This window comes from Leucopleurus acutus (genome assembly GCF_964270905.1).
Source record: "Leucopleurus acutus genome assembly, chromosome: 2".
Lineage (NCBI taxonomy): Eukaryota > Metazoa > Chordata > Mammalia > Artiodactyla > Delphinidae > Leucopleurus > Leucopleurus acutus.
In genome coordinates, this window is record NC_139143.1 from 96,911,105 (window position 1) to 96,925,272 (window position 14,168).

General features: G+C 59.1%; 1 protein-coding gene across 1 annotated transcript; it reads left to right on the forward strand.

The window, feature by feature from the left end:
• Positions 1 to 1,694: 1,694 nt before the first annotated feature.
• ALX3 (ALX homeobox 3) lies at positions 1,695 to 11,137 on the forward strand (the record flags this gene model as incomplete). The annotated part of the gene is made up of 4 exons (XM_082832800.1): positions 1,695 to 1,971; positions 7,122 to 7,438; positions 10,287 to 10,415; positions 10,829 to 11,137. The coding sequence occupies 4 exons, from the start codon at positions 1,695 to 1,697 to the stop codon at positions 11,135 to 11,137; spliced, it is 1,032 nt and encodes a 343-aa protein (XP_082688926.1).
• Positions 11,138 to 14,168: the final 3,031 nt, after the last annotated feature.

The following is a 14,168-nucleotide window of genomic DNA, read 5'->3' on the forward strand; positions in this document are numbered from 1 at the left end:
GCCCAGAGCTGGACCCACTGGATCCTAGAGTATGGATCTCCCTGGTGAGGCCAGAGAGGAAGCTTAATTCCAAGCTAAGCCTCCCTCTTGGCTGGAAATAGCAGCCCCAGGTGCTCCCATCTCACTACCCCAGTCTGCAGTCTGTGATTAGGGGCCCTAATGGCCATAATGCCTCCAATGTGGTGTTTAAACCAATAAGGCTTCAGAGAAGTTACGGTATGTTTAATAATGGCTTAATGACTACTCGTGAGATGCAAGGCTTCTGGTTCCTGTTTGGCCTTGATTTACAGCCCAACTCTGGCTGAGGACAGCCAAGAAACCCCCTCTAAGCCCCCAGCGGAAGAGGGAGGTGTTCACACCAGGGCCCTTGGATTCCTTTAAAAATTGAGAATTCAAATGAAATACAAATGATGTTTGACTCCCCACCCCTCTTGCTAGCCTCTGGAGGCACTGAAAATAAAAATCAGTGTAACCAGACCTAGGGACTCCTCAATCCACTGAAGTAAGCAGGGTCCTAGGGCCCTTGGGTGTTTCTTCCCAGATCTTGGGTAGGGTGGAGGCTGTTTCACTTTTTGGAAATTCTAAGCTACTGCTTTAGTCCTCTGCTTCCTCTGGGCTAGGGAGACCCAACTCTCAGGAGATGGAGCTCCCACCTTGGCCTCCTTCCAAGGTGGCAGGCCTGGGGCAGCAGAGCCCCAAGGTCTGAGCTGCAGACAGCCTCTCTCCAGTGGTTCCCCAGGCACTTCCAGATCATTTGCCCACTAAAAGGCATTCACTCCCTGCCTGCTGTTCAAACACAAAACCCTCTAGATATTCCTCCACCTGCTCCTAAGGTAACCTCTGCTGGACTCTGTTCAGTCCTGAGCTGCCTCTGGGAGACCCCCTGTCTGCTCTGGCCCTGCCTCTGCTTCTGAAACCCACCAGGAATATACAGAAAGACTATGAGGATTGGTTCTGTCCAACCTCCACAGTCAGATGAGGACACTAAGTGGCTAGTTCAAGGCTCCACAGCTAAATAATGATCGTGCCCAGCTCCCAGCCCCCATTGCCAGATAAGAGCTGTTTCCACACAACACTCCCAGTGACTCCTCTCCCCTCCTCTCCCCGAAACAAGAGCTCTCTAACGGAGGTGTTTTTGCTGGAGGCAAGTTTTTCCAACTCCCAGTAAAGAGAGTTAGATAAAGTCCCAGCCCAGCTCCTACCTGCTGCCTGGCCATTATCCCAGGCTAATGTCAGGAGACCAGGCCTAAAAGTATTTGTTGTGGGTGGAGGTGGTCTCTACCCTTGAACTGCCTCACCCCTCCAGGGTCAAGAGCCTCCAGGCCAGATATCAGGGCCAAGGGTGCTGCTCTAAACAAGGGACTCACCAAGATGGGCAGACAAAAAGGACCCTGCCCTTGAGAGGGGGTGGTTTCCTCCCCCTCTCCAACTGCTTCTGATACCGCGACTGGAGTGAATCAGGGGGCTCCCGGGCTCCGAGGGGTTAATCCGCGCGGGGCCGCACGTGACGTGGATGGTTCCAGCATTAAGTCAGAGTGCGGCCCCCTCCCCTGTCCCCCGCCCCCCGCGGCGCGCGCCGCTCCCGGGGGCTCCGCGCCCCCGCGCCCAGGTCCCTCCCCCTTGGCGGGCGCTCACAGGCCGCGCGGGCAGCGCGAGCCCCGGAGCCCCCGGCGGCCTGTGTGCCCCGAGCCGGCATGGACCCGGAGAGCTGCGCGCCTTTCGGCGTGGGGCCCGGGCCTCGCCCCTACGCGGCCGCCGGGGATGAGCCTCCGGGCCCCCAGGGGACCCCGGCCGCCGCGCCTCACCTGCACCCTGCGCCACCCCGCGGCCCGCGGCTGACCCGCTTTCCGGCCTGCGGGCCCCTGGAGCCCTACCTCCCGGAGCCGGCCAAGCCGCCCGCCAAGTACCTGCAGGACCTCGGCCCCAGCCCGGCGCTCAACGGCGGCCACTTCTACGAGGGCCCCGCGGAAGGTAAAGCGCGGCGCGGGGCGTAGCGCGCAGCCCCTAGCAGCTCTCCGTCTTCCATCCCCGGGCCCGCAGGGGCCTCCCCTCTTCCCTCTCCCGCTCGCCTACTCTTAACTTTTTACCTCTCTCGCCCTTCGCCGCGGCTCCCTCTGAAGCCGGACCGGTGCTGGTCCCGGCCGGGCGAAAGCCAGCGCGGTGCGGGAGGCAGAGCCACGCGTGCCTCTGGTGGCGGGAATGGGAGGCGGGAGGTCGAGAGAGGGTGGAGTGGCGACGGCCCGGGGCCCACTCGGGCCCGAAGGCGGCCGGAACCGGGAAAGAGAGATCGTGCTTGGCCGGAACTGACACCGACCCAGAAGCCCGGACCGGGCCCAGGACCCGGGCGCCACACTTAACTCTTGGCCCGCATACGGGGAGAGAAGCGCAGCTTTTGTGTCTGGCGCCCGCTGAGGGCCCTGAGGCTGGCCCCGACCTACAGTGGCCAAGCCGGGACTCAGCCGAGGGCTGCGGCCTGGTCTCCCCGGGAAAGGCGCTGCTGCCTGCGCCTTAGGCGCTCGGCGCAGTGGCCGCGGCTAGTGCCGCAGTGCCGGGGCCGTTCTCAATACGGAATAACTGTGTTCTTATTTCCCAGACTAACCTGGCCTCCCCGTCGTTATGCACGGCGATGGCCGCCCTTCTCGCAGTCTTGGCTTCCTCGCACTGGATCGTCACCGCGGGGCCGTCGGGAGCGGGCCTAACCCCTGGGTGCCTCCGGCTCCTGGGCCAGTGCCCTATTCACTAAGGCCAGTTGGACCGCGCCGTCTCCCAAGAACGCGCCTGAACTCCGGGGCCTGGCGGGCGGGTTCGCAACCCCGCCGCCGCCCGCTGCACCGGCTGACCTGTGGAAATGTCGGTGCCCGCGCCCGCCTCATCTTTGCTGCCGCATCCCGCAGCTTAGGCCCAGAGCTGGATCCTCCGAGATCGGCTGCAACCCGCCTCCGCCCCGCTGGCGCCTCGCGGGCCTCCTCGGAGAGGCCAGGCAGCTCGGGCCTTCGCCCAGTCGGGGCGGTGGGAATGTGTAGGGGAGGGCTGGGAGGTGTGTGGGGGTCAGCGGAGGAAATGAGCGAGTCCGCGGAGCTTCGTGTCTGTGCCCTTTGAAAGAGGCTCTCCTGATAAAAACCACAGTTGGGACTTAATGAGAAGCAGTTGGCCTGGCTCCTCTGATCCCAGACAGACGGCGGCGGCCGCGCAGCGCCGTGAGCACCGCCGGGGACAGGTACCCGGCCTGGCTTGGTGCGCCGCGTCCGGCAGGACCCACCCTGCAGGTCCGAGTCCCTGCTGGGCACGACGGATCCCGCACTGACCGCCAGGATCGCGACCGGCCCCGGCCCCAGCGCCGAGCAAACTACGGAGAGCGCTGGAGCAGAACGAGCGGGCGGGGAGGAATCTAGCGACGGCGAGGGTGTTCACAACGAAATGCGTGGAAAGAAAACCAAAAAGTGTAAACAACCACCAAAAAGAGGGAAAAGGAAATTGGACAAAACAACAGAGGAGAGAGGAAAGAAGGAGAGCTAAAAGGCGGTCGGCGAACTGGGCAGAACGGAAAGGAATAAATGAACGAATGAAAAAAAGAAAGCAAGGGGAGGATCGAACGAAGCGGGTAAATGGAGAAGGAGGGAACGGAGGAAGAGAGAAGCAGCAGACAATACGAAAGAAAAAAAGGACATCCTAAAAGAGTAGAAAATAGCAAAATGGGAACAAGTGGGAGAAGGAAATTAACGATTCCAGCTGAGCAGAGGACAGACCAAACGAAAAGGAGGTGCGGCGGGTGCGAGCCGAGTCTGGGTAGAGACCCCGGCCGCCACTGGATTCCTCAGTGCCCTGGCCTGAACTCGGCAGGCGGGCGGGTGGCCTGCGTCCCTGTGGCAGAGCTGGGCTGCTAGGGAGGGACAGCCTCGGGGACTGGGGCCCGCGGTCTGCTTGGTGGGAAATGCTGGTCAAAGGGGGAGCCCGCTTAGTTTCTTGGCTTTTAAAATAACGAGCTCCGAGCGTTTCCAGTTCAGACCAGTGAGCGCGCAGCTGCGCCCATCTGCTGCGCGATCCTTGCGAGGCCGGGCAATTGCGCGCTCGAGAGCCTGGCACGGCGCTCCTCTCCAGCCCTTGGCCGCCCTGTGCGGAGAGCGCCCAGCCCTGGTCTGCACCGCGGTCGCGTCCTGGCGGCGCCAGCCATCTTCGCGCCCTCAGCGCGTGGCTGCTTAGACGGACGGAGAAGTGCCTGGCTGTTCCTTCCTGCTCTGCCGGGGTCTGTCCCCTAGCTTGGCTTCTTGATCTCGGAACGCGCCCGCCGCCGCTGAGGCCCTGAGCCGGATAACCGGGCTGACCGCGGTCTCCGGGCCGGCCGCGGACTTCGAGAAGAGTCCTCAGCCGTTGGCCCCCGCTGAGGCCTCTAGGGCAAGGCTGGGAACCTCGAGGGAGAGCACCAAGGCCCCACTGGGGGTTTACAAACGGCGTGTAGGTCCACACCAGCTTCGGATATTCAGCCGGAGCAGCGGAAGCGCAGGCTTCAGAGCGCTCTGCGGGTCGCTTGGGAAAGGTCGCGCGCGGAGCAAGGCTGCCGCGAAAGCTGAAAGCCGGATGGCTGGTCCTGCGGCGTCGATGGACGCCATCCATGGGGCCAGTGGGGCTCCCGGTAGGCAGCCCGAGCCGTGCGGCTCCCGAGCTGACAAGGCTTCGAGGCAGCCGCTAGTAGGGGCTCTGGCAGCCCCCCGCGTGGGGGAGTGCCCGGGGTGTGAGAGCCCAGTCAGGGACAGAGCTCTGCTGGTTCTTGTCTTTCAGGCCCAACAGACTGCTGCTGTGGTTCTGCGGTTGTGCAGGCCACGGACACCCCAGTGCTGAGCTCCAAGGCTTCCTGTCTCCAACGGAAGCACTACCCTCTTAATCACCCAGTGTCCCCACCAGGTGCAAGTGACTCCTGTACAGAGCCTGTGCACATCTTAAACATGCACCGGGCTTACAGTGCACCTTTCCCCTGATAAGCTTAGATTCAAGCTGCTGGCTTCTGTTCCTGCTCTGCCTTTCTTTGATCGCTGCCCTTCGCTTAGCCCACCTCCATCTCTTTTCTCTTCCGGGCCTTGCTCCTCGGGAGGCCGCTTGGTGTTCTATGAGGCGTGCCCCTGTCTCCAAAGTGGGGGACTGCTGCCCTTACACTGGAGTCCTCCAGGCGGATGGAGGTTCCAGGACAATGGCAGTGAAAAGGGAAGAAGTTCTGTGGGCGTCTGAGAGGGCTGCAGAATGGGCAGTCCTGGGAGGCCATGTCCCAGGAGGCCAGCAGGCTTGGCTCTGTTTTTGGATAGCTATTCTGAGACGGCCTGCTGCATTTTCATCCTTTACCCTGGTAGCTAGGTGGCTTAAGGTCAAGAGGGCAAGTCCCAGAGCTCCAGGTCTGATCACTTCCAATCTGGGCAGATCCTACTGAGATAGTCACTGAGGGCCCAAGAGGCAGATGAGCCAGCCCCAGAGCTTTGGGGAGCCCTCTGCAGTGACATCAGTGCTCCTCTGACCCCGTCCCTGAGCCACCCTCGCCCTTTTCTGCCTGGAGTCCAGCTGTCCCTCCCTCTGAATCCAAGATACCGAGAGCCCTCCCTCTCAGGCCTGCTGTGTGTACAGTGCCCCCTCCCAGTCTCCCTGGTCTTCCCGACCATTTAAAATTATTTGGTTTAACTTCCATTGAGTCCTCCTTCCTCAGGTCCTACCAGGTGGAACTACCCCAGAACCAAAATGTGTTGCCCAGGAATAGAAGTCAGGGACTGAAGCATTTTCCCCACCTATGCTCCACCTGAATTATGAAAGAAGCCTGGTGTCTGGGCTGTCACTATGCACTGGCCTGAGAGCAGGCCCTACCTGACTCTCCCCGGCCTCCAGGACACACTCAGGAAGCGTAGCTTATTTCACGGCCTGGGTGGTCCTGGGAGGTCACCCACCACCTTCCAGCTCGGGGGGACCTTGCCCAACTTGTCCTCCACAGGCAGACAGGGACTCGTCAGACCCAGAACCCCAGAGCCCATCTCTCCAGTTCTATCCCCACCCCCGCCCCCACCCCCCCAGCTGTAAGTCCTGGGAAAGAAACTGCCTCTTGGTGCCGGGTCACTGGGCCTCCTGGGGGCCAGGCCCCCCCTGGGGATGGGCCTGGGGCCAGGGAAGAGGCTGTGTGAATCAGTGGGGCATCTTTGTGGCGCTGCTTCTGCCATCCCAGAGGACTGTTAAGAAGAGATTTCATGGCGACGCTGCTGGGGGTCCTTGCCAGAGGGAGAGGGCGGGGTGATCAGGGTGACCTATTTTTCACCATGCCCCAGTTGTGGCAGAGCTCCATCAAGTTTCCTGAGTGAGGGCTAGCACGTCAGAGTGGGGCTGCTTGTTAATCGTGGGCAGTGGGGGAGCGGTCAGAAACTCCTGGGGAGGGGAGGGGCAGACGATGACAAGAACGATGGGCTATGGAACCGTGCCCTGTTTCCACTGTCCCCTACCTCTCCTTTTCCGAGCATAGCCTGTCTCTATCTCCTGCTCTCTAATGCTGGAGCTTAAGTCCTTGCCCAAACATCAGTATTTTCAGAGGAATTTGACAATCCTTCTTGAAGCTTCTTTGCCCCATCTTGCCTTTCATACCCCAGGGCAGGGGGACTTGACATTGTCCTGAGACTCGGGGTTCAGAGAATAAGGCCCAGCCAGATCGGCCAAAGGTGGTCTGAGCATCCCTGTCCCTACCCAGTCCTGGAGCAGAGGCACGGGCATGGGAGCCAAGGCCTGCAGAGTCAGGGTCAAGGAGGCCACCCCCACTTCCCGCCCCTGTGCTAGGCCCTGCCGTGGCATCCCTCCTGGTACCTCCACACCCTGTGGGACGCGCCACCACAGAATACTTCCCCGAAATGAACCCCCCTCCGTCCCCAGCAGATCCACCCAGACCACAGAGCACATGGCTCCCCAGGGCCCCCTCCCCAGCTGGAGGCTCAGCAGGCAGGCCTCCGAATGCCAGGCTCCCTTGAAGGGTGGCTGCCAGGAGGACGGGAGGAAAAAGGAAGGGGGAGGCGGGGACTGAAGCGTCAACGTTCTTCCCCCTCCCTCTATTCCACCCACAAAACCCCCCGGTTCGGTTTCCATCCTCCTTTTTGTGTTTTCCATTGCAGCTGAGGAGAAGGCCTCCAAAGCTGCCAGCTTCCCCCAGCTGCCCTTGGACTGCCGAGGGGGCCCCCGAGACGGGCCCTCTAACTTGCCAGGCTCCCCAGGCCCCTGCTTGGCCAGCCTGCGTGTCCCTCTGTCCCCGGGACTCCCTGACTCCATGGAGTTGGCCAAGAACAAGAGCAAGAAGCGCCGTAACCGCACGACCTTCAGCACGTTCCAGCTGGAGGAGCTGGAGAAAGTCTTCCAGAAAACCCACTACCCTGATGTGTATGCCCGGGAGCAGCTGGCTCTGCGCACGGACCTCACCGAGGCCCGGGTACAGGTGAGGGCACCCCGGCCACAGGGCTCTCTGTCTGCCTCAACCGTCCAGACCATAAGCCGGGCCCGGAGGGGCTGGGAGAGGTGGACGCTGGTTCCACACACAGTCGGCCTGCCCCCGTCGGCCCTCCTGGGCTCCCCTCCACGCCCTGCTCTGTTGCAGCCACAGGCTCGCGGCCCAAGTTGAGGCTCCTGCATGGGATGGGGGTGACAGGCTCCTGGAGTCAAAAGACCTGTATGGGAGTCCTAACTCTGCCACTTCTAGCTGACCAGGTGACTTGGGGCATGTCACTGAATCTCTGTCTTGGTTTCCCAATTTAAGAAAAGGGAATGATAGTACTACCTACATAAGGAGTATCTTTGAGGATCACAGATGTGTGCATTTTGGAAGACGTGAAATGCTAAAACACGAATCCGGGCTTCTCCCAAGGTAGCTGCCCAGAGTGGGGAGGGTCCCTGCCGGGGGGTCTCAGGATCAGTGATGCTTAAAGCCATCCTGAACCAGTGACCTCAGTCCTGCCCACTCCCAGACTGTGGTTGGGAGAGCCTGTCCGGGAGCCCCTGCCCACAACAAACTCTTCCCCAACAGAAATCAGGCCCCGGGGCGGGATGGGGCTGTTGCCAGCTTCACTAGGGTGGAGCCCAGCCTGTGTGGATGGGGTGGGAGGATGGAGGAATGCTGGGAAAGGATGAAGGGAAGGGAATCCATGTCCAAGGCATGCTGGAAGCGAGCAAGAACATGAAGGTGGCAGACAGGAGGCGGGGATGGAAAAGGAGGCTTCAGTAAGCGTCTGGCCCAAGAGGAAGATGGTCACTGCTGCCTTGCTCTGAACCTGCTTGAACCTGCAGGCTCCCTGATGCCAAATAAGAGGCACCGGGAGAAGGCTTGGGTCTGGGCCTCCTGGGAAAGGTGAGGAGGTGACCTCTAAGCAGAGGACAGTCCCTCTCCCGGCAGAGGAGACTCACAATCTGGGTGGGGCCCCTCCAGAGGCTCTGAGGGCACTGGGGCAGGGGCCAGCTCTGGCAGAATATGGGAACCAGCAGTCAGTCTATAAAGAGGCCAGCTGCAGCCTAGCAGAGAAGGCCCTACAGCTGGATTCAACATAGGATCAGAGGGAGTTGGGCTGTTTCCCCTCCTCTGCTGGGTCTTCCTGCTTCCGTGTTCCTACCAGGTGGAACCCAAACCAGACTTCCAGAACTGTTCCTCAGGGCTCCTCAGGGCCTGGGGCCATCAGGGTAAGAGGCCCAGCATTCAAGGTAACCCCAGACCACATAAGCTGTAGAAGTCCAAATGTCACCTATCCAGACACCCCAGCAGGCCTTAGTGAGGGTGGGGGGGACTCTGAATAGCTGCCCCGGTGCAGCTGCTTTGGGGAAGCGAAGCACACTTCCCCCACTGCTCTTCTAGGCCTTTTCAACCCTAAAAGCGTGGAGGCGTGGCCACAAGGCCCCCCAGACCTAGTCTAGAAGCTTCAGTGATGATTGAAGCCCAAGAGTAGGGATGCTTGGCAGACACATGACACCACCCATAGACCTCACCCCGTTGGGAGGAATAAGGGGACCACACACGGGACAGTGCAGGGGGCAGGTTCAGAGCGAGGAGGGGAGAGCGGGGTGGTGACAGGGAAGAATTCCCAGAAAAGTGATCAGCAACTCCAGGCTCTTTCATCTCCTGCAGGGAAGGGAGAGTAGGCAAAGGAGAGCCGGTTGTGGGTCCTTCCTCAGCCTTGCCCCAGGCCTGCTCTGGGATCCTGCCTGCATGAGAGGCGGTGTGGGGAGTGAGGGACTCAGGTAGGGGTACTTTTACACACTCGCAGCTTCTTTTGTTGTGGCTCCCAGCTAAATCCCTGGAAAGCAGGAGGATTTGGGGGGTTTGGTTTGGTTTTGATATTGCCAATGTCTAGCCTAGAGCCTGACACATAAAAGTTTATTAAATGATAGAAACACACAATACATGCACCAACACACATAGGGCACATACCAGATGACAAATCCACCCCAGATATGTGCACAGCACACAGGTATGCCACCCCACCCGCCAAGAGCTCACAAATGAATGGGAAAGGCGGATTCCAAACCAGATAATGGTAGTGGGATGTGGTAAGTATAACGAGAGCAATGCTGGCGTATTTAGGAAGTCCAGTGGAGGATGCCCAGCTCAGATGTATGTGTGTGGTGGGGATGGGTAGCGCAGGCAGGGAAAACGTGGGCAAAGGCAGGAGGAGTAAGAGAGCAGTGTTTTAAAGGCGAGCTGGGGTGAGAGGCAGCTAAGAAGAATTGAGAAGAACTGAGTGTTGTTGCCTGACAGGAGATGAGGCTGTGGGGAGGGGCAGGGTCAGTGCCAAGGGGCCTTGTGAAGGAGCTGGGCTCTCGGCCGAGGTCTCCAGGGAGCCTCTGAGAGTTTAAGCAGAAGCAGGACCCAAACAGAAATATCTTTAAGATTTCTCAGATGCGGTAAGGTGGGAACACTGGGAAAGAGATGAGGCAGGGGGGCTAGACACCCAGCATATGTGTACTGGTCCAGGGCCTCTGAGGCCACGGACCCCAACGATACCCTTACCCGACACAGCCAGGCTGGAGAACCAGAGAGTGACTCAGCCCGGGAGCGGGGGAGGGCCTATGGGGCCAATAAACCCGCTCTGGGCTTGGGCCTCTCTTAGGCCCCATCCCAGCTCCCTCGCTGGCCCTGAGGATGATGTGAATTTATAAGCTCCTGCAACTCGAGATCCTCCAGCCTGGAGCCGGCTCCCCACCACCCCACAAGAGGATGCAACCATCAGCTGTCTCCCCGCTGGGCTCCACGCCTCAGGGCTGCTTTATCACCCCCTCAACCTCTCCCAACCTGCCCCCAGGTCTGGTTTCAGAACCGCAGAGCCAAGTGGCGGAAGCGTGAGCGTTATGGGAAGATCCAGGAGGGGCGGAACCCCTTCACGTCTGCCTATGACATCTCCATGCTGCCCCGAACCGACAGCCATCCCCAGGTGAGATCCCTCCCCACCCAGACTCGGGGCCTGGCAATTCCGTGGGGAAGCCGGCAAGAGTGTGAACTGCGGTCCCAGGGAGACCTGGAGCAGCATTAGGGCTCCAAGTGATTGTGGGTAAATCACTTCTTCCTCTGCAAAATGGGCTCTTACCAGTCTCATGAATGGTGTATGCAGAGCAGTTGGTACAAAGGAATCACCAGAGGAAATCTCATTTTGAGATGTAATGGCAGGGGCCTTCTGAGATGCCACTGCAAGTGTTGGGGGCAGGAGGGAGCAGATTCTAGACCTGGACCAAGTGGAGTTTTCTTGTAAAGTTTCTGGAGCCGTAAGGGCAAAGAGAGAGTCCCTAGGTAAGGAGGGCCCCCCAGGCTCCTGATTCATGGGTTTTCTTTTTCTTTCTCTCTTTTCAGCTGCAGAACTCCCTGTGGCCCAGTCCAGGGTCTGGGAGCCCCAGGGGGCCCTGCCTCATGTCTCCAGAGGGCATCCCCTCCCCATGCATGTCTCCATACTCCCACTCTCATGGGAATGTGGCTGGCTTCATGGGGGTACCAGCCTCTCCTGGAGCCCACCCTGGCATCTACTCCATCCATGGCTTTTCCCCTGCCCTAGGGGGCCCCAGCTTTGAGCCCTCCCCGGATGGTGACTATAAGTCTCCAAGCCTCATCTCACTCAGGGTGAAGTCCAAGGAGCCACCCAGCCTGCTGAACTGGACCACATGATCTGTCACGTGGACATGCAGACTGAGCTGCCCAACCCCGTTTCTGTTTCCAGCTGCTCCCACCCCACCCCGGCCTGGATGCCAGAGAGGACACACCTCTGCCTCCAAGGCCCAGATGGTTCCTGGAGGCCCCGGCAGAGCAGCTGGGACCCTCAGGCTTCCGCAGGGAACAAGCTACAGAATCTTTTCTGTTAGAATAAGGTGAGGCTGCCCAGGAGAAAAGGGGCTTCAAAGCAGGTAGGACTCTTCCTACCACACACTGGGTCCCCTCCCCCAAACCCTGGGCCAGAGGGAAAAAGATACTGCCCTGCTTCCTTCAGACTTTGTCTGAGTTTAATTGTCATCCCTCCAGCTGAAACAACTTAACTGGCGCTTCATTCAGGGAATGCAGGAAAATGGGAGGACGAAACAGGTTGAACTGGGCGGCGCTCCCTGCCTCTTAGGGGAAACCAGTCTTGTATGACAACCTAGGGCCGGCCTCACTTCCCCCTCCCACCACAAGGGGGCGTGCACCCAGCATCTGGCGCTGACAAGGGCCTGTAAACTGGAGGTCAGCGTAAAAGGTACCCCTTCTCCCCTGCTCAGCCGTCTCTACTCTTGACCTGCAACATGTGCCCCCTCCTGCAACATGCTATGGAGTCCTCTTACCCCTCCAAGGGGCAGAAACTCCACCAGATATCACCAAATATTTGGATTCTCTTCCATGAGATCAGGCCAGAGCAATGCCATAGAAACCTTAGGCTCCCTTGGTTTACTCATTGGCTGTTGGTAAGAATAAAACAGATTTCCACAGACTCAACCCCTGAGATTCCAAACCCCACTTTTGTAAAGGTACTTTTGTAAGAAATGTGCTGCCCAGCATAATAATAAAGGTGGCAGTACTTTTTATGCCAGGTGATTGTGTATCCTCAGGGCTTGGCACTTGGTTGCTCTAAGGCTGGTCTGTGCCCGGGGTCCAAGCAGGGATCCTAGAGGCTAGGGGAAGATGGGCCTGCGGCCAGCCCTCAATGTGTGCCACGCCTGGCTCTGTCACCTGCTCGGGGTCCCTGTGGCTTCGGCTGGTACAGGGAGGAAGGGGGAAAAGCCCGGCTCTAGGGTTGCTGGGCTCATCTGGAGGGGAAAATGTGGCATGGGAAGGGGAGTGAGAGAGCTGAAATAAGATTGTGGCTGAACGGACACTGGAGGGGAGATGGAACGGAAGTCCGGGGAGCCCACCGAGGGTTCTGAGCTCCCCTAGGCTGGGACCCCAGAGTAGTGGGGGTGTGGCCATTCCCTGCTCCCAGACGCCCAGGAGCATGTCTGAGCTGTAGGGCAGAGATGAAAGCCAGGACTCTTTCTTGTGGTTTGAGAGTATTACCCATTCTATCCTTCATCCCCGCTTTCTGCCTTATCTTCCTGGAAGGCAGGAAAAAAGCAGGCCTGGCCCTCCCACCCTCCCAGTAAACACAACCACATTGCTCAGAGCAGCTCAGCCTCAGCTAGCAGCCCAGCTCCCCCGACCCCGGGCCTCCTCCTCCAGGCCCAGAGAAACCCAAGCACACAAAGATTCCAGTGGCCAGGGCCGTGCTTCTTCCCAAGGAGAGTGCAAACCCATCAGATCGGATTTGCCGGCCAAGACAGTTACTGTGACAAGGCCCAAGCATCACCCAGAGGAAACCAGTGTCCTCCTTCTCTTCCCTTCCCTTCATTTGAGGGCCTGGCTTCTGAGGTCCAGGTGCGAGCCCCATGTGCATCAGGAAGGGAAGAGTCTGGGCAGGAAGGAGAGGCAGCCCCAGCTACTGCTGATGAACAGAACCACCTTCGCCCAGCTGGGCAATAATGAACTGGGGTACAAACCCACCCTTCTAATTCCAGGGCTAAGAGAACTGCACTAGAAGTTTCTTCACCCAAGGAGTGGCCAGCAAAATTTTGGACTTTTTGTCTCACAAAAGTTAAGAGAGATGCAGAGAGAAAGATTAGTTTGTTCTACAAATACTGAGTGCCCACTCGTGCTAGGTATTGTGCTGGGTGCCAGAGACAGAGTGATGGTCAAGAAAAACCATGATTCCCTCTCTCACAGCTTAGAAAGAGGGAAGAGGAAAGAATCTGTGAAAGCAAAGGAAGCAGAAGTGGGGAAGAGACAGGCAAGAGAAGAAACTAAAGTTGAATCAGAGATCAATGCAGCAACGGCAGGAGAGGCAGGCAGAGGCCAGAGCGGGCCCTGTGCGGGAGGGAGGCCCTGGTGGGGGAGGGCACAGGGAGGCCAGAGACCAGCTACTGGCTCCCATCCAGGGGCATCTGCCCACAGCTCATATTTTTCTGTCTAGTGACAGCTAAATGAAGAGAAAGCTAACTTTACAACCGCCCACTTCACACATAATGAATATGAATGGGCATCCCGGAGCCTGTTCCCTAGGATTATCTGTGAGTTGACGGGTTCTCCCACTGACTGGGCCATCCCAGCCAGCCTGTCCCCTGGCTGGGACTCAGGCAGCCCTTCCACCTGCTTCCCATTAGCCGTCCTTCCATCTTCCCCTCCTCCTCCACACCCTAGGCGTCTCACCCCTAAGACAGCCCCCAGGTCTCCAGACGCCCCTGCCCCCATGGCCTCACTCCAGAGGCAACCTCAGCCCTCAGCCTAGGCCCGATGTTTTCCCAAGGCCAGGCTGGGGCTCTGGTCGGCCCCTCTGAAAAAGAAAAGGGAAGTGGCCCCACTTGGAATCTCAACCTAAGAGAGGTGCTAGGCTCGGTCTCCCTTTGCTAAGTAAGGTTCCTCTCTGCTCCTGTGAGGCCCACCCAGAGAAGCCCTAAATCTTAGTCCTGGCAGGGGCCCGGACACCAGGCCTGGAGAGGAGGGCCCTAGCCAGATCACCCTTCAGTCCCAGCTTCTAGCCTCAGTCCAGCATCAGGAAACGCTTCTCATTAGAGGCATTCCGTTTTCATCCCCGGCCTCCCCCAGTCCTTTACACATCAACCTGAATTACAACCCCTAAGTGCAGACCCTCTGCAGTCACAGACAGGAACAGAGCCCAGTATCCCCAGGAACTGGGCAT